Genomic DNA, 20,720 nt, shown 5'->3' with positions numbered 1-20,720 from the left:
TTTAAACCATGAATAGAACAACTGCAAAGCCAAAAAAAAAAAAAAATAATAATCTTCCATTCTTGGTTTCTTATTTTGAAATCTCATAACAAAAAATAAACCTTAGATATTCACTAATTAAATTTCTACATTTTTTAAGTTTCTAAATTTCCCCCCTTCATTATTCCTCCCTCCAATTTTTAAAATTTAAAAGATAATCAACAACATAATTAACCATTAATACATAAACTAAAAAACCAAAAAGGATTAATCAACCATTAGTACATCATATTTAAAAATCAATATTTAACTTTATACTTTTCCCCCCCTCAGTAGTTATAATACCTACAACATAATCATTTTTAACCATGAGTAGAACAACTACAAAGCCAAAAGAAAAGGTTAATCTTCCATTCTTGCTTTCTTTTTATATTTTTTCCAATCTTTCTGCATCCCTCCTACTTCTATTTTGAGGAGGTTTTTCATTTTAATTTGAGGTTGATATAACTGCAAAAATTGTCCCCTTTTTAAAAAAGTTTCCTCTAATTTAGAGCCCCCAAATCGCCTCTTCATGCTTATATAAATCAGTTCATTCCTTCGTCTGTAAAACCAAAGTTTGTCAAGAGTTTGTGAAGAAAAGTTCAATTGTTTCTTTTCTATTAAATGTATAGATGCCACTGACAAGTCTCCTTCATCTTCTGAAACTTCGAAAGTCTGGTCATTTACTACTTTTTTCCAAACCAAGTCATAATTTTGAAGGATTCTATCAATTTTTCCGAAAAGAGCAGAGAGTAAGCTCGAAAATTCTTGAGAAAATTCTTCCACCCTCTCTGCTGCAATATCTCCTGAGTTGTCATCATGCTCCGTAGTTGTTTTGATTTCCTCAGTCATTTCTGTTGTTATCCCTTTAAGAATTGCTATTTGGTTACTTATAGCTGCAGTATGATTATTCATGGCTTCTTTTATAAATTCTGTAAGTTCTGCATCAAAATCCTTACAACTCTGTAAATCAGACAACTGTTTCGTTTCTGACACCTCCAAATAGCATCCAGCACTTTCAAGATCTCCTTTCTTAGAAGCCATTTTATTTTAAAGAAATTTTCTTTCTTCCCACAACCATAAAATCATAAAGTCAGAGCCATCCTTTTGAGCAGCATTCAGCAATTTCTTTATAAACAATCTTTTCCCAAACAGCTCTTCAAAATCTATTCCAGCAACTTAAAGCCAGTCTCTGAGCACGAGTCTGTTAGCAAAAACTTTTTCTAACTTTCCCTTTTAAAATCGCAACAAAGAAACGCCATCTTAACTTCCAGCTCAGAAAATCCAATTAGAAACATTGTATCCCCGGAGTTAAGTGTTATACTTGCAAAAAGCTTGTCCTCCTGCTTCTGTTCCGCCTGCTTTTTTGAAATCATTTAATCTTCTGTTTGACAGCAGAAATTGGACGCAACACCTAGTTCTGTAAAAAAAACAACAGAGTCCCCCCGGATCCGGAGCTTCAGTGGGCTGAACGGGGAGCTCTCACCCTCCTAACCCCTGGAATTAATCCAGGGGTTTTCAGGGAGCTCTACCCTCACCCACCTGCTCTCCTCCCCTTCTTTTCCCGAAGGGGAGATTTTCAAGCCGTTTGACAGCTGATTAACGCTGTCAGAACGGCTCAACGGAATCACGGGGGCGGCGGTCTAAAAAGACCATCAATGGTGCTGCGGAGCCAACCCGGAAGTCTCAAATGTTCTTTAAAATACAGAGTTTCCCAGCATTCCTTTATGAACCTCTAACATGCGAACTGTGGTTACTCATCCTAAAATGAATCCTCTTTACCTGGAGCTTCAAAATTTGCTCTTTGCTAGGAAGGTGTGTAGCTAAAAATCAGTCTACATTTAGTGTACATCTGACTTTGGGGATATTTCTTCATAACCAAACAAAAGTGTATTTTCTGTGCAGTTCATGCCCCTTGCTCACTGGATCTGGATGTCACAAAGCAAAGCCCACATTTTACCCCCGTATCCCATTTTGGCTGGCAGAGTACTGCAGGAGGCTGAGTGCTGTCATGCCCATAGATATGTCTTCCAGAAAGTTTTGTGGATTAAAGTTTGTGTTGCTTTTCTTGATTCTGATGACACTAGTGAGATGGTCCTGGGGGTTACAACTTACTTTGAGTGGTGCCCTTTCATGAAGCATGCATATAAAATAAAATAGATGTCAATTAATCAAGGACTCATCCTCCAATTTTTTCCACAATTTAGCTCAAGGTGTAGAATCAAATATTTCTTTAAAATCTTATGAAAGCTTGTGTTGCGTGAGGGGTATTTTTACCTGAGATAATGGAGTACTAGACACTGATCAACAATGGACTGGCCTTTCTTAAAGCCAGTCTGCGCCTCCAAATTTTCTTCAGACAGTCCTAGAATTTCCATCATAAGTGTCTTGCATTGAGGTTGCTGAGTGTGTTGAGGAGGCTGATTGATCTACAACTGGGCTTGGCAATGGTTGTCTATACAATGGCCATGAATATTTCTATAAAAAATAAGTAGAAACTCTGAACTGCCAATGCAGATACTAGTCTGGGCATAAATTTTCACCAGTATCACAGTACTGAGAACTTTTGGAGCAGTACATTTATCTTTTACCTCTTTGCTTTCTCCCATTGCAGGTAAATCCTGAATTGATTCACTTCTTTGAAGATAAAGGCTTGAAGTTTGTTGGGCATGACACAGAAGGAAAGAGAATGGAGATCATTGAATTGGATGGTAAGGACTTTGGTTTCTGGCAACATCTTGCATATGAAAGATGATGTGTAATTAATGTTACTGTAAATACATGGAGAATCTATAAGAGTCAATGCTGACATTTGTTAGATCTTGAAATTTTAGGGATGCTATTGGTTGCCACATTAAAATTAGAACTATTAAGGAGACCTAGCATGAGCTTTCCGTGAAAATAAAGATGTACATTTATCTAACTACTGTATGAAAGTGTGTACTATAAAATTTATACCAGTGATCATCCTGATCATTATGTTGTAGACTTTTAAGGTATGACTGAGTCCAAACTGATCTTTTAATATGTATCCAGTGCTTGAATGCTTAAGTGAAGGAAACCCACCACCTTTTTCAGTAATTGATGTCCTTGTCAAATTGTTCTTAATATTGGTTAGTTATTCCTAACATTCATGATGGAAACAACAGTTCTACTGTTCTACTGCTCACATATGCAGGCACAGGAACATAATATATGTGAAGGGATTATGAGAAGTAACTAGGTTTAGCACTCAGAAAAGGCCAATTTTTAACTAACTAAATTTATAATTAAAATTGGCCTTTTCTGAATGCTAAACGTAGTTACTTCTCATAATCCCTTCACATATATTATGTTCCTGTACCTGCATATGTGAATTCAGAGTTGACCAATTGAAGAACATTAACTGAAGTTAGAAACCAGGTCAAACAGACATAGATTCCTGGGTTTATTAGTTCTATCTATCTTGATGTCTATTGTGAACTATTAACTCAAACCATTTATTTTGTAATGGCTAATGCATGGGAGTGCCACATTTACCAATATTAGACACATTTTCTTATGTATTACAGGGAAACTGTTCAAAAAGTGGTCTTTCCCATCAAACTGAAACATTTAGAGACTGAATATAATAGAATGGGAGCTGGCAATCTAGGACTGATAGTCACCAAATGGATTTTTAAGAGGCTTCTCTGCCATCTCTCCATAGAAAAGCCATGATAATAATTAAGAATGCCAAAATCATGTATGAGATTCTGTATTGAACTAAACATTGCTATCCAACTAAGAATAGCTACCATTCCCGGACATCAGCCTAAACTGTAAAATTTCAGCCTCACCTCCACCCTATGGAAAATAAGAATCATTGCCTTTACAGATAGTCCTCGGCTTACAAGCATTTGTTTAATGACCAAAGTTATGAAGGTGCTGACCGATCCTCTCACAACTGTCGCAGTGTCCCCATGGTCACCAAATCAAAATCAGGGCACTTGACAACTGGCATATATTTACAGAGGTTGTAGCATCTCAAAATCTCGTGATCTTCATTTGTGACCTTTCCAGGGGGCTTCCAGCAAGCAGTCAATGTAGGAAGCCAGATTTGCTTAATGACTGTATAATTTGCTTAATGACTATAGTGATTCATTTAATGACTGTGACAAAATGGTCCTAAAATCAAGCACAATTTGGTTAACAGCAACATTGTCTAGCAACAGAAGTTCCAGTCTCAATTGTGGTCATAAGTCAAGGACTACCTGAATATAGTAAGATAAAAATTTTCTTGCTTATGTTACCAAATAGCACAATCCATATACATTTGTATAAAAATCAGAAGTGAATTATTTATTAATAATTATTCATTATTTTACCATTATTGATAGTTTAATAATTAAAACCATTATTATTTTATGTTAAAGAGTTTTAATTTTTATAGTATGTTACCAGCTTCTTCAGTTTGTCTGTATTATGTGCCTTTAGATCACCCATATTTCATTGGTGTTCAGTTCCATCCTGAGTTCTCTTCCAGACCTATGAAGCCTTCACCTGCCTACTTTGGCCTTTTACTTGCTGCAACAGGATCACTCAGCACATACTTGCAACATGGATGTAAATTGTCTCCTAGGTAATCATGGTTTCTGCTTGAATGATCATCTTCTCCTTCTCTCCTCCTCTTCCTTCTCCTTCATGAAATTCTTGGAAAGAATAATTAACAATGATCCATGATGTTTGTTTATACATTAGAAAAATATTGATAGTTACTGCTAAAAAGACTGCAAAATTAGGATGTTCAAGGCATTAGGAAATTTCATGGATGCAAAGGCTCTGCATTGCGAACACTTATTCTTTCATATGGGAGGGGGAAAGAAAGAATAGATATAGATATTATAGATGATATAGATATAAATATAGATGATATATAGATGATATATATTCTTAGCCAGGAAGTAGACTGAAAAAGTGAATTAATCCCAAGAATAGTTAATTGATACATGATTGCTGTTTTTAAAATATGCAAGTAGTGTTGGACAAGGACCTCAGAGAATTGTTTTCAAGTTTATACTCAATCATAGAACTCACTAATTGATCCCAACTACTTCATAGGGTTTCTGTTGGAAAAACGCTATGAATGTTGCCTTGAGCTCCTAAAAGAAAAGTGAGATCTAAACTGAATATGTATAGTTACATATTTTAAACACTAAATGTATCTAAGAGGATTAGAAGGGTACATACACTCCTAATTTGCAGGAGTAGATGCCAGGTAAATATTCTAAATGCTCTTTTTTTTTAATAGAAATGTAAGGAAGAAGGCTTTCTAACAATCTAATTCCATTTAAATGATTTGCATTGCTCTTTTTTTTTTATAGAAATGTAAGGAAGAAGGCTTTCTAACAATCTAATTCCATTTAAATGATTTGCATGCTGACTACATCTTTTAAAACAAATTTTCTTTTTTCTTCTTTCCATTTTTGTTTCCTATATATTGGAATTGTACATATTTAGTAATTCAGATTAAATTGAGCAGACAGTTTAAATCATATTGTGATTTAATAGTTATAGCATATTAAATATAGCATATTTATATTAAGCTTTTTTAATCTTTTTGTAAGGTTAATAAAAACACACAAACACATACACGGTACCAGAAAACTTCAGTATCCCACGGGTGCAATTGATATCAAGATAGCATTGCCTAATATTTGTTATCATACAAGGACCTCTGCTCGTTTGACTTGTGGAATATTTGACATGTTAAAAACACTTTTATCAGCAATCTTACAAAATAGTTGCTGGTCAATGAAACATCATTTTTCATTGAATAGCTCAGCAGAATTGTTTATAAATAAAGGAATCTCCAAGAAGATAGCTAAATGCTTAGAAAAAGAAAAACTCTTAAAGAATAAGTTTCATATTTGATCTCCAAAATCATAACAAAATACTTATTTTAAAGAAAGCAAGCCTGCACTATTCCAAGAAATGAACATGTACATAACCTGTAACAGAAGCATAACATCTTTCCCTATTATCAAAGGTATCTTGGGCAAAAAAATATGCTCCTGATGAAAACTAAAATATAGATAAAATATACAATATTTCCCTCTCCAGCATAACACTTAGGCATATTCCAACCAGTGGACATACATCCATTTCAAAAGGCAAACCAACAAGGCAATGTGGGTAAGACAAAATGCCTTCATCACTCACCCCTCTCATCCAGGAAGTCTTCACCATCATCTTCTCCCCTACCTTTTCTTTAAACATGGTTTGGGCATTTCACACTAACTGGACTATAGCCATTTCTCATTGTTATTTTCCAAGATTGCCTATTATTTTATTTACTGAGATGCTGCTGACCACTATGCTAGTTTCCCAGTTAATTCATTTAACAACACTTTAAAGCAGGGGTCCTCAAACTTTTTAAACAGGGGGCCAATTCATGGTCCCTCAGACTGTTGGGTGGGCATGGCTAGGTCATCATGTGACTGGGTGGGCGTGGCCAATTTAGCAGTCCATTTTGCCAATTTAGCAGTCCATTAAACAATACACAGCAGCAGGGCCGGATTTTCCTATAGGCTAACTAGGCTTCAGCCTAGGGCCTCAAGATCAAGAGGGGCCTACATTCAAATTGTTAGCAAAATTAAAATTACACTATTCTAAAAACAGTGAACACTAAAACACTGAACCGAAAATAAGGAGAAATTCTACGCATATTACTAATAAACAAACATAAAAACTTAAAAATGGGAGGTGAAAGGGCCTCATAAGTGGAATAGCCTAGGGCCTCTTTTTATCTAAATCCGGCCCTGCACAGCAGCCCCCTTTTCTATTTTTCTTTTTAATACTGCATGAAGTTTTTGTTCTAGGGTTTTTTTTTACCAGGGGGGAGAGGTTGGCAATGCCTGGGGAAGGAAAGGCATGCTTTCCACAGGTCTCATGGCTATACTTAAAGGGCCAGCTAATGTAATTGGTGTTGGGAGATTCATTGGTGAGGTGATAGTGACTATATGTGCGATGTTCACGGAAGCAGTAACTGGAATTGATAAATTGACAGGTGTGATAACAGAGAAGTCATGAACAAAGGGCTGGTTATGGTAACAGGGTGACCTAAGCTCATTGCACTGGAGATGTTAACTGTGCTGAAAACATTGGCTTCTCATATTCATTGCAGCAGCCACAGTGCAAGGAGCTGCTCCTTCGGTACTCGCCCACCCCTCCAGTTGTCAGCAGCTGTGCTGCTTTCTCCAGAGAAGTAACCACATCCTGAGCACGTCCTTTTGCAGCCCCTTCATGGGTCCCTTGCTTGTTCTGCTCCACCCAGCCCGACGCTCCCTGCCCTGCCTCACCCGCCTCCAGGGCTTGCGCCAGGGTGGCCAGGCCCGTCATGCAGTGGTGCTGAAGATGGCGATCTTCTTGCAGGCTGTGGCAGCTGGGCCTCCAGTTGCACAGCTTCCCTTCATGCCATTGCCGTTGCCTCCTCGCTGCTCCAGCCAAGGGCCAAAGCAAGCCCTTCTGCCTGGAGCTCCACGCAGGGATGCAGGGCCAGCAGAAGGTGGCGCTTCGCCGCTTTGGATTCCCTGGCAGACAGAACACCTGTGAACCACAGCCAAGGCCAGTTGTTCGGGGCTGCAGCAGAACAAGCAACTGAAGCCCATCTCCTCTGCCGGCGCACCTGCCTCCCCTTCCCTGGTTCTCAGAAGAGCCGCTCACTGGCCCTGGGTGCCCGAGGGAAGCTCCTGGTGGCCATTTTGAAAGGGGCAGGAGCAGTTTATGTGGTGGGCAAGCTGCGGGATATAGTCTGAGCCTCCTCGGTCACAGCTCCTCCCTGGGAATTACTGCCTGGCCCGGGTGTTTGGAAAAACAGGACACTGTGGAAAGAGGAAGGGGAGAGGAGGAGCATTACCCAGAGGCCAGCCGGCAGATGAAAGCTAGTTCTTTCTGGCGAGCCATCCCCTGCCCAAACTGGCTGAGAAGCCGCATGTCACCTTGCACCCGTCCTTGGCCTCCTCCTGCCTGGCTGCTAGCTTCTTGATACAAGCAGAGGCTGCTGGTTGGAGCAAGGGGAACCGCAGTGCTGGGGTCCCATGGCTGCAAGTGCCAAGGCGTAGCTAGAATTGGAAGAAAAGGCTGCACAGCTGTGGCAGAAAGAACCAGAGCAACACCTGCAGCTTGGATGAGAATGTGCGAGTGAGGAGGCGGATGCTCTCGCTGGTAACTGATTCCACCATGCCAATTGGAGTAAAGCATAAATTGGCACAGTTCTAGTGTCGAGTCCTGCCGGAGCTCGCCATCGATGGGGGGTGTGGGAGACGTAGGAGTGGAGATAAGCAGCCGCAGCGAACACACAAACAGTTCCTGGATAGCAGCATTCAGGGCGATGATTGATGACGTTGCCGAGCCTCTCCGATTCTGCTGTCCTCGCTGCTCTGGTGCTCGCAGCTGTTACTGTTAAGGGAGTGGGGGGTGCTTGATTGATAATCACCGGATGTATGTTTAAGGGGCTGAGTTTTTGTTAAATAGCGCTGTGGTGTGATTACACCCAGCGCTGACTTTGAACCAAAACACCGACTTGTACTTTACTTTTGACTGCAAGCTTATCATTGCCAAAGTAAACCCTGATTCTCTGTGTGTTACTGGTGATTATTTCCTATCGCAGTTCTGAACGAACGACAAGCCGTGAGAAAGTCAGCGCTTGGTTCCTTTTCGCAAGAGGTGAGGAGTCCCTGTGGCTTTGCAGCAAAGGGGGGTATGGCAGAAGGGACGGCCTTGGAAGAGCAGGAGTGTGGTGGAGATGTGGAGGGGGAAGAACCACTAATAGAGGAGGTGAAGGAGAGTGTGGAACAGTTGGCAGTGAAACCAAAAGTCAAGCAACCCAAGAGCGCCCCGCCCCGACCGGAGGAGGAGAGTTTTCCAGGACAACGGGCTCGGACGGGGGATTGGTGGCACAGCTCTGTTCTCCTCGGGCCACGGATGCCAACGCCCCCTCGCTTGGGAGCGTCTTTCCAGGGCTGGAGGGAAAGACGATGGACTGAGGAGGATGAAGGGGATTGGGGGTATCCTGCCTCATCCGGTCCCAGCACCATGGATACGCTACGTGAGCATTTTGGGGAATCTGGATTTCGTGACGCCCCATCCTGGCAGCCCTGGGTTGCAGGGCTGGAGCCTCCAGGTTCTTCTTGGCAGGATACAGGGGTGACCGCTTCGGAGACCCAATTCCGGCTCACAAGTCCTAAATTGAGGATGGAGCGGACCTCTAGACGATCCATGGACCAACCCCCTCCAGAACAAGACCAAGGTGCCTCGTCGGGAGACCTTGGAGCCGGTCCTGAGCCCCAACCACCACAGTTGGCAGGGGGCTTACCTGTTGGGGGTCGCGGGGCGACGAGGGACCGACCTAGGCAGGACAGGAGAGCGACTGGAGCAGCGAGGACCCCAGGCCCCATGCCTTGGCCTCCGGGGGCCCCACCAGGGCTGTGGGTCCCGCAGGCCGTTTGGGGACCACCTGCCCTGCAGACTTCCTTTGACGGAAACCCTGAACGAGTGGCTATGTTCTTAAGCCAGGTGATAAGCCATATGGACCAATATGGACAGTGGTATCCCTCCCAGTGGGCTATGGTGGTTGCTGTTACGGGGGTCCTGACGGGAGAAGCGGCTGAGTGGGTGGCAGGCCTCCATGCTAAACATGCAAGGGAACTCGTGGACCTGGGATAATTTCTGGAGGCTCTTCGTGCCAGATTTGAAGACGAAACAAGCGCCCAGGTTGCAGAGGGGGATTTGTTTGCGCTTAAGCAACGGGGCGTACCAGCAAAGGAATATGTACAGGAGTTCCGAAAGATTGCGGTTCGGTTGGCGGGGTGGCCAGAACGTCTTCTGGTGCACCAATTCCATAAAGGACTAGACCGTGATTTACGGCAAGCCTGCGTGTACCGGGGCTTGCCCCCCAAGTTGAGTGTGTGGTACAAGGCAGCCATCGAATTGGACGTCGGTCTCCAAGAATTCCGTATATGGGGTGAAGGGGTTGCAAGTCAAGGAAAACGACCAGCAGAACGCACACAAACACCCAAGGAGACTAAACCGAATGCTGGCTCCGGCTTGGGGGAAAGGATCCAGCGGCCTGCGTTTCGTTGCTTCAGATGTAATCGCCTTGGTCATCGAGCAGCCGACTGTCCTCATCCCATGCCCCGCAACTTGGACCAAAACCCCCCTCCTAGAGCTGTGTTGAGAGGCAGAGGCCGACCAACATCCGAACGGTCCCAAATGACTCGAACATCCTGTATGGAGAGGGATCCCCTGGCTACAGATACTAAGAAAGTGGTGGCGGAAAAGTTCCCGATTGTGGCTGGGGATAGTGATGACGACGATGAGGATCCACACGACCCGATGGTGAGCGACCCCATCCGACCTTTTGTGGTACCAGTCGTACTCCGAAACCCACGGGCCACCACTGGACGCCGATATGAGGCATTGATTGATTCAGGATGTACTCGTTGTTTAATTCGTAGGGCAATAGTTGACGAACTTGGGCTGCGGGTTGTGCGGTTGAGAACCCCTATTACCTTTGAACAAATGGATGGTTCATTGCTGGGAGGGGCACCAGTGACTCATATAACAGAAAAGGTGCACCTCGATATTGGGGAGCACACCGAAACTATTCGGTTTATTATAGTGGAGAAAATGTTAGAACCAGTGATTTTAGGATTAGCATGGTTGGACAAGTGGGCTCCTACGATATGGTGGGAAGGGGGTTTTCGCAAACTTCTATTACCGTTGGGACCTCCCCCTACCAAGGAGGAAAAGGAGCCAGCAGGGGGAATAGAAGCAGAGAGCCCACCAGCAGACACGACGTATCCTAATGTGTATAGGGATCTCGCCAGAGTCTTTAGTGAGGAGGAATGTGAGACCCTGCCCCCTCACCGGCCTACGGATTGCAGTATTGAGTTAATACCCGGGGCGAAGCTACCCAAGCCCCAGATGTATTCAATGACACAACCCGAACTAAAAGAATTACGAAAATATATAGACAAGAACTTGGCCCGGGGTTTTATCACACCTAGTCGATCAAAGATGGCTGCCCCTGTCCTGTTTCGTGGGAAGAAAGACGGGGGTTTACGCTTATGCGTTGACTTCAGAGGTCTCAATGCAGTGTGTGTGGAGCCCCTCTATCCACTTCCCTTAATGAAGGACCTGTTAGCTGCCCTAGCCACCGGTCGTATCTTTACGAAACTCGACCTACGCGAAGCGTATTATAGGATACGAATCAAACCAGGGGATGAGTGGAAAACAACATTCAATTGTCCCTTGGGAAGCTATCAGTTCCAGGTCATGCCGTTTGGACTACAGGGCACCCCTGCGGTGTTCATGCAGTTCATCAATGAAGTGCTGCATGAACATCTGTACAGGGGTGTCCTTGTATATTTGGATGACATCTTAATTTACACGCAAACTGAAGAGGAACATATATCTCTGGTCCGACAGGTCTTAAACAAATTATTAGCTGCTAAGCTGTACGTGAAACTATCCAAATGTGAGTTTCACAAAAAGAGGATAGATTATCTAGGCTATAGAATATCAGAGAGCGGGGTAGAGATGGATCCCAGAAAAGTCCAGGCAGTGCTTGAATGGCAGGCCCCTAGAACCAGAAAGCAATTACAGAGCTTTCTAGGCTTTGCAAACTTCTATCGGCAGTTCATTCCCAGATTTGCTGAAATAGCCCTACCACTAACGGATCTGTTACGGACCAAACCGGCCACGGCTAAACCAAAGCCGGGACAAGCGTTGACGTGGTCGTCAGCGTGTCAAATGGCTTTCGAGCAGTTAAAAACACTCTTTGCTCAAGAACCAGTACTCAAGCATCCAGACCCAACGCAGGCATTCGTAGTCCAAGCAGATGCTAGCGACGTGGCTGTAGGAGCAGTACTCCTACAAAGAACACAGCAGGGAGGGTTACAACCTTGTGCCTATACGTCTAAAAAGTTAACCACGACAGAGCGGGCATGGGCGATCTGGGAAAAAGAGGCATTCGCGGTCCGTTGGGCGTTGATGACATGGCGACATCTCTTGGAGGGGGCGTCTCATCCTTTTGAGGTATGGACAGACCATAAAAACTTAGAAGCCTTACAAACGCCCAGGCGACTATCTCCCAAACAGATAAGGTGGGCACAATATTTTCAGCGTTTCTCTTTCCACTTGCGGTATGTTCCTGCTGGGAAAAACTTCCTGGCTAATGCGCTGTCCCGGATGCCACAGTATAATAGCAAGCGAGAGGAAGTGATAGAACCTCTAATTGCACCTTCCCAAACCCTATTAAGACTTACAGAAGTAGATGGTCACTTACGTACCGAGTTTAAAATAGCTTTACAACAGGATCAATGGGTAATCCAAAACCCCTCTATGGTTAGCTATAATGATGGAATAGCGTGGAGGGAGAATAGAATATATGTTCCAGAACGTTTACGGAATGTAGTGTTATGCAGGTGCCATGATGCCAAATCAGCAGGCCATTTTGGGTATTTAAAAACTCTACACCTTGTGAGGAGGCAATTCTGGTGGCCACGAATGCGTAAGGACATAGAAACATACGTAAAAGGTTGCACAACCTGTGCAACCGCCAAACCCTGGTCTGGACGACCGTTAGGACTATTACAGACAGTCGCGAATCCTAGCAGGCCTTGGGAAGAGATTGCTATGGATTTCATAGTCGATCTCCCCCCTAGCCATGGCCACACTGTAATTTGGACGGTGGTAGATCTGTTTTCGAAACAGGCCCACTTTGTGCCATGTAAAAGCATACCATCCGCGCGACAATTAACCGAACTCTTTTTGCAACATATCTATCGTCTCCATGGAGCACCTAAGAGGATTATATCCGACCGCGGTGTTCAATTCACCTCTAAGTTTTGGAGACGATTTGTCCGTTTAATTGGGTCCTCTCAAGGGTTAAGTTCAGCATTCCACCCGAGCACTAACGGGGCGGCTGAACGGGCCAATGCCATGGTCGAAAGATATATCAGGTGCTACGTTTCATACCAGCAGACGAATTGGTCAGGACTCCTGCCTTTCGCCGAAGTGGCATATAACAACATACCCCACCGCAGTACTGGGTTCTCCCCTTTCCAAGTAATATATGGCCGAGAGTTTTCAGCCATTCCAGAGTTAGATCCCCCTATGACAGACGGTGACACGCCACGCAGTTGGGCCGATAAAATTAGTAATGTATGGCCAAGTGTAAAAACAGCATTACAAAAGGCACAGACGAGTACAAAAAATATGCAGACAAGAAAAGAGCTGATCCAAAACCATTCCGGATAGGAGACAAAGTATACTTATGTACGAAATACCTTAAACTCTGACTGCCCAGTAAAAAATTAGGACCTAAATATATAGGACCATGTCCCATAACACAAGTCATCAATCCTGTAACCGTAGCTCTTAAACTTCCCCCTCTGTTCAGTAGGATACATCCCGTATTCCATAGCAGTTTGGTGAAACCGGTGACGATAGAAAGGCCAGGTACCTCAACTACTCCACCGGGTCCCGTGCATACCAATCAATATGAGATAGACCGAATATTGGACTCCAGGGTTCGTAGGGGGATGTTACAATATCTTGTGCGGTGGAAAGGATACCCTGTAACACAGGCCTCGTGGGTGGCAGCACCCAATGTTCACGCTGCCCGATTGATACAACGGTTCCATCGGAAATACCCAGACAAACCTAATGCAGGATCGTAACAGTGACTAACATCTGTATGCTTTCTATTTATAGGTGAGCTCCTGGTAGGGGGGGCCGCCTGTCGAGTCCTGCCGGAGCTCGCCATCGATGGGGGGTGTGGGAGACGTAGGAGTGGAGATAAGCAGCCGCAGCGAACACACAGACAGTTCCTGGATAGCAGCATTCAGGGCGATGATTGATGACGTTGCCGAGCCTCTCCGATTCTGCTGTCCTCGCTGCTCTGGTGCTCGCAGCTGTTACTGTTAAGGGAGTGGGGGGTGCTTGATTGATAATCACCGGATGTATGTTTAAGGGGCTGAGTTTTTGTTAAATAGCGCTGTGGTGTGATTACACCCAGCGCTGACTTTGAACCAAAACACCGACTTGTACTTTACTTTTGACTGCAAGCTTATCATTGCCAAAGTAAACCCTGATTCTCTGTGTGTTACTGGTGATTATTTCCTATCGCAGTTCTGAACGAACGACAAGCCGAGATCTAGACAGACAGGCATTCTAGACAGACTCAGTTTAGGAACATCAATCCAAACTATTATCATACACAGAAAGTATAATGCAGTGATAAAATATTGAACATGCAGTTGCAAATTCATTCCTACTTTTTTATTTCCAGGGTGTTTTGTATATTTATAGCAAATATTATAGCATATTAGCATTTCCCCAGGATAGTATACTACACATTCATCTTAGATGAATCAATAAGAGAAGTTGTTACAGCAATGGAAACTAATTCTAAATCATTTTTGGCTTTTATAATTTATTCTAATAATAATAATTAAAGAAGACTGTCACATTATTTTTGAGTAGCTTTTAATTTTCATGCAATATGGAGAAATGTTTCATAACATTAATATTTATTTCACGCTTCCTGGGTACATTCAGAAAGAAGTAAGTAAAATTTTAGTTCTACTAATTAAAACCATATTGACCATATTGCAACAAGTGCTTAAGAATTAATTACTTATTAACAAACTGATTAATTTTGTTTGAAATTCTTTTTTTTATTACAAAGTAAGGTGGCACAGGATTTCTATCTCAAAGCCATAAAATATAACCCATATTTGCTTCAGTTGTTGGCTTATTGTTGAGAGAACAGTTTGGGTAACAGGGTAAATTAGGAAAACATAAACTTAGAGATTGAGGACCATTTTGGGTCTACCAAAGCAGACCTCACCCCTTATGTAAATGTACATAAGTTTTTATGTACATAAGTACATAAAATGTTTTTGCATTCTTTTTAAAAAAATTGGTTTTCTATTAAATACATTTCTTAGTGCTTAATTAACATTGTGTTGTCCAGGTAATTATTGCTTAACATTATAAATTTACATTCTTAATCTCCACATCTTTTTTCCACCCACTAGTAAAATAGATTCCATGTTTGATAATAAACTACATCTTCTTTTTCTGATAGTCTTTCCTCTTATTCAGTATTTTTACTGTTGTCTGATATGTATTGCATTCATATCAAGTCTATGTTCACAAAAGATGCTATAATATGCAAAATATTCTGAAAATTGAGCCACAGTTGTCCGGATTCACACATTGTGCAAGTCATAAAGAACAGTATACAAACCATACTGATTGCATTGATATAATACATAAAACCACATGCTATATTCATTGTTATTTCTTTGACTTGCCCTTGACAAATATTTTCAATAACTATTAAGATACTAAGAAGGAAAAAGGTAGCAGTAAAACATTACTACACACAGCAAGAACTCCACTTAGGTTTCTCTGGTCCAGCAGGATTTTAAAAAACCTTTACATTCTAAAGTAGTGTTTCTCAAACTTGTCAATTGATTGGAAATTCTGGGAGTCAAAATCTACACATCTTAAAGCTGCCAAGTTTGAGAAATACTGCAGGAGCCAATCTGGATCGGTCACTAGAACCAGAGGTTTTGTCTTCTGAGCTTTCAGACTTATACAAGTCAATTCAGCCAACCACATTGTTTATGAGCTATTATTTCATGTGATTAATATTCTATATTTTGGTAATTTATCACATGGTTACAGAATGACGTTCTTATTAATAATAATAATAACTTTATTGTCATTGTACGTGTATACGCAGTATACCCATACAATGAAATTCACTTAACACCCAAAGACCAGGTCCAACACACATAACAATCCTCAAACACACTCTGACTGCTTTTTCAGTGAGAGAAATAGATATCAAAATTGGATTCTTAAATCATTAATTCTTTTTTGTTTAGTGACAGTTGTAGTGACCTGAATGAAGAGGGTTTTCCAGAAAAAGAAACAAGCTTAACATGTTCAGGAGTGCAAGAAAAGCATAGAGAAGACAGGTAAGCCTATTCCATTCTCCCTACCTCTCTAACAATGACTTGCTCCAGAATTTTCCTCCAGGAAGCAGAAGAATGAGAAATTTCCTGACAGTGAGAACAATTAATCAGTGGAAAGGGTTGCCTTCAGAAGTTATGGGTGCTCCATCACTGGAGGTTTTTAAGAAAAGATTGGACAACCATTTGTCCGAAATGGTATAGGGCAGTGTTGGCGAACCTTTTTGGCACTGTGTGCTGGAAACCGGAAGATCAGCTGCCCAGCACACGCATCTTCCAGCTTCCAATGCGCACATCTTCTGGTCTCTGACATGCGCATGCATGCTGGCCACCTAATCAACCGGTTTCTGGCACGCATGCATGCCTGAAGACCAGCTGGCCGGTACGCATGTGTTCACCGGAAACCAGAAGAGCGTCAATGAAGTGCGCCAGCCCGCCACAGAGAACAAGCCTGCGCAGTCCCCCTCCCGCCACTTTTGCCAAGGAAGCGTGACCGTTTCCCAGCCAGCACACCTCTTGCCCCAGTGCCGGACAGACGTTCCTCCCGCACAGACTCAGCTCCTGTGCAGCCCCGCCGCCCCAGGAAAGCAGCAGTGACAGCTCAGGGTGAGGGACAGGAGCAACCAACTGGCCCCTGCAGCTGCTCCCCCACCTGTGAGCCGGGCCCTTAGCAATATCTCCATGTGTGAGGAGCTGTGCTCTCCTCTGGCCCTCCTGGGGCAGCTCGCTTCCCCTTCCTCCTTCAGCATCCCAGCCGGAAGCAGCAGTGTGAGAACTGCTGCTCCCCCTCGCCCTTCACCCCCAGCGGCAGCAGGAGCAGTGGGCTGGGGGTGAGGTGCTATGGGGCAGTGGCAATTCTCATGCTGCCGCTTCCAGCCAAGATTGCTAGAGGAGGAGCCACCATCTGGGAGGCAAGCTGCCCAAGGAGGGCCGGAGGAGAGCGCAGCTCCTTATGAATGGAGACTCTGCCGAAGGCCTGGCTTGCCAGCGGGGGAGCAGCTGCGGGGGCTGGCTGGTCACTCCTACCCCTTGGCCTGTGGCTGCCGCTACTGGTGCTGGTCTTCTGGGACGCCCGAGCTGGCCAGGTGCTCCAGAGCGTGGACGCGCATCTGTGCTGTGGGCTGGAGGGCTGGGGCTGTGCAAGAAGCCTGCTCAGGCAGAGAGGTAGGGAAGCCCCATCCTGCCTGTCCTGGCTGACAGCTCTGCTCCGCTAGGAAGCAACTGCCGGGATCCCCTCTTCATGTCTTTGGGCATGTGAGCCATCGTCCATTGCTCTTCCGGGTTCTGGTGTGCCAGCCAGCTGATCTTTATGCACGCAGGAGCACCGGAAACCGGAAGAGCAGCCACCAGAAGTGCATGTGCATGCCGGAAAGATGATCTTCCAGTTTCCAGTGCCCGCATGTGCACCGGCCAGTTGGTCTTTGTGCGCACATGTGCGCCAGAAACCAGAAGAGCAACGGGCAATGGCTCATGTGCCCAGAGAGATGGCTCTGCATGCCACTTCTGGTACGCATGCCATAGGTTCGCCATAACGGGTATAGGATCTCCTGCTTGAGCAGGGGGTTGGAGTAGAAGACCTCCAAGGTCCCTTCCTACTCTGTTATTTTGTTATTTCTAAAAATATGATTTACCAATCCTGTTAACTAATATACCCCTTCCACTAAAAACAAAAACATATTTAATTCATGTCTAATTTCACTCTCCAATGTCATGTTAAACATAGCTACTGATTTATGCCTTAGCCCAGAGAAGAAATTATTCCTAAACAGAAACTGTATAATCCCTCACTTTTAGATTGTTTCAGCAAAGAAAAGCACAATATAAATACATTAAATAAGCATTTCTTGTCAAATCAGTGTAGTATTTTTGTTACAGAGCCATATTTTCCAGTTTCTAAAATTAAAAGTTGTCCATTTGAGGTAAACTCAGAGAAATGTTTGTGATTTGGGAAAATCAAGTTGCTAAATAGATGTCTTAAAGCTTAAGGTACTTATGATATCCCTTTAACCTCCAGCAGTTTAAAAAAACAAAGCCTTTCCTAAATTGTCCTTATTGAAGATAATATTACAATGTCTACTAGTGTCCCATGAGTCCCCTAATAAATACAGTCACCATGAAATAACAGATGACCCTCCCTGCTTTAAGTTTGTCTGCTTTTTTTTTTAGTCTGTTTGGGGAAGTGCACAGTCCAAGTAATGCTTCTGATCAAGTCTATGCTATCAGTACAAGATGATAGAAACAAATTTTCCGGCATCCATATGCTGCTTGGGGCAGCATCTCTGACCAATATGAACCTCCCGTTCCCTTTCTCTTTCCCCTTCCCCTTCCCCTTTCCTCTTTCCTCTTTCCTCTCCCCTCCCGTTCTCTCCAAATGACACCTGCTTTGTTTATAGACAGAGCAATCAATTTGTTGGGTAGTATTCCAAAGTAATCTCCCTTTTCTTTTGATATACTAAAGAATGTACTGACAGAACATATTTTTCTTTGTTTTAATTTTGATGCAGCTAACTGGCTGACTTACGGATTTCTAAAAAGGATGTTATTATTTTAAAAATAATTTATGTTTAATTCAATGGAAGTAGAATTGCATCATACACACACACACACACACACACACACACACACACACAATCTATTTTCCCTTATGTTCCTCTTGTCTTCTTTCAGACTCAGGTAGACTGCAAATCTGTACAAGTCTACTCCTAAGCAATCCCTGTTGACTCAAAAATAATGGATATAGAGCTGCAACTCAAATGTATTTTGTAGATGTTGACTTATATTTTTTAGGTTTTAAGAGGCCCAGGTATTTTCACAACTTCGTATTTTCTAGCTAGAATTGCTCTTGCTACTGCATTTCACATCCTGTCATATTGAAATCAAAACCTGAAAGCAGCCTAAACGGTTGCCTATTCTCTATGCCAGCAATAGAAGATTCAAATGATTCCTACAGTTGAAATGTTTTGAGGATCGTATAAATCTTATGTCAAAAACTAAGCAGACAACATGAACCTGTCATATTCAGTATGGTGAATGATGGGTCTGGCAGAGAGTGTCTAATGATATAATTTCTATTCCAATGTTTCTCTTCATTTCAAAGACAAAAGTTTTATTTATGGGCCAACAATAGATATATTAATTGCACATGCAGTGAGGGTGTTGCATAATAATCATTTTTAAACTTTCTTCTCTTTTTGGCAAGATAATAAAACAAGCAGAAGAAAAAAACATAATTGAAAAGGCCATTCCAAAGAAGAAAAACTGATTAAATTGGAGAAGATGTGCAGCTGCTTCCTACTGAAGGTCTCTCTGTGTTCTTGACGATGTTTCTGCTGCCTCAGTGAAAAATCAATTCCATTTCAACATTATCACTCTCTCTAAACTGCATAAAGTCCCCCTCATGTTGCCTCATGATTTCAACTGATTATTAGCTTTGTGCAAACATTTGGTAGTAAGGAGGGTGTCAGAATTCTATAAATTTATTTCTGGATCATTTAAAATAAGTTTTTAAGCCTATTTTTTATGCTGCAGTTGGAAGGATGTTTAATGCACTATAACTTTTTTCATAAGTAATGCTTATTATATATGTCATTATGTGCACATTTCTGTAAATATTTCTTCCTGGACAGAATTAATGCTGATTGGGGTAATGATACAGGGATCCAAGATAATGAGCTGACAAAAACCAGTTTGGCTTAAGACCCAATCTTCACTATAGATTCAGCCCCAGTCCTCTGACATGTGCAGGGACTAATGAGAAATAAAAATAAATATAAATCTGTCTAGTCTGTTTACTTGATCTTCTTGTTTCTCACTTTCCCAGACTGCTGTAGGTCTGGGGGAAAAAAACCCTGCCTTTTCTATGGACAAGATAAGCCAACCTATAACATAACCCCGTATTTCATTACTTAGTATTTGGCCACTTTCCTTTTTCAGTGGAAGAAAAAAAATCCTTTCTTTTTAAGAATCTAAATGGCTGGAAGGAAAAGCAATTACTTTTTTTGAGGGCGGGGAATACTGTATGTAGGAAATTTTGGATTAAAAGGATAAGAAATCTATGTTGTTTTCATCCATCCAGGTTTCTTAAAAGCCTTAGATAGAAACAATTATTTAAAAAAGTACTTTCTTTGGGCACATTCCCCTAGCCATTTCCATTTATATTTAGTGCAGAAAAGATTGGTGCATATTACTTGTATGCAGTATTATATTTTTTGTCAATGTATCTGCTTCACTAAAGAAGCAGAAACATTGCCTCATTAGCAATCTGCACTATGTCTTTAGAGACTTTGAATCTCTAGCCTGATAATGGTAATATGCTTTTTATGGCATTTTCTTCAAAAGGAAAAAAAAATACCTCCCAAACTAAAAATGCTGTTTTATTTTTCCATGTTAAAAGAGAGTTCTCCAGAAGAGACATTTGACAGGAATAAACTCTAATTTGGAGTTTTTAAATGATTTTCCATTATCCAAGTAATATGTTAATATATATTAAGATATATATTAATAGATTTCACTATACCTGTCCCCAACTCTCACTCCCCAGAAAGATACTTTCTCTCTCTCTCCCAGGTGTTATCACTAAGAATGGCCACTCATTGGCCAGTAGTCATAAATATAGAAGAGGAATCTTGCAACAAATCATTTTGTCACAGTACTTTTTATGATACCCATAAGAGGGAGCAATTCTTGGTGGTT

The 20,720-nt window shown here is 42.4% G+C and overlaps 1 protein-coding gene across 2 annotated transcripts in view; it reads left to right on the top strand.

Moving 5' to 3' along the window:
• The window catches only part of CTPS2 (CTP synthase 2), a 159,796-nt gene extending 139,990 nt beyond the window's left edge, over positions 1 to 19,806 (top strand). Inside the window, exons 16-19 of one of the 2 annotated variants that reach the window (XM_070943707.1) lie at positions 2,633 to 2,729; positions 4,450 to 4,618; positions 15,942 to 16,034; positions 19,228 to 19,806. In XM_070943707.1, the coding sequence (XP_070799808.1) occupies positions 2,633 to 2,729; positions 4,450 to 4,618; positions 15,942 to 16,034; positions 19,228 to 19,231 (363 nt within the window). In that variant the 3' untranslated portion in view covers positions 19,232 to 19,806. Of the gene's footprint in view, positions 1 to 2,632; positions 2,730 to 4,449; positions 4,619 to 15,941; positions 16,039 to 19,227 lie in introns of those variants that run through there. The other variant, XM_070943708.1, reaches the window with a different exon arrangement.
• The last annotated feature ends 914 nt before the right edge of the window (positions 19,807 to 20,720 follow it).

The sequence above is a fragment of the Pituophis catenifer genome, unplaced genomic scaffold (assembly GCF_029215685.1).
Source record: "Pituophis catenifer annectens isolate HBS135680 unplaced genomic scaffold, rPitCat1.0.hap2 SCAF_4, whole genome shotgun sequence".
In the NCBI taxonomy this organism is placed as follows: Eukaryota; Metazoa; Chordata; class Lepidosauria; order Squamata; family Colubridae; genus Pituophis; species Pituophis catenifer.
This window is presented reverse-complemented; position numbering and strand designations above follow the sequence as displayed.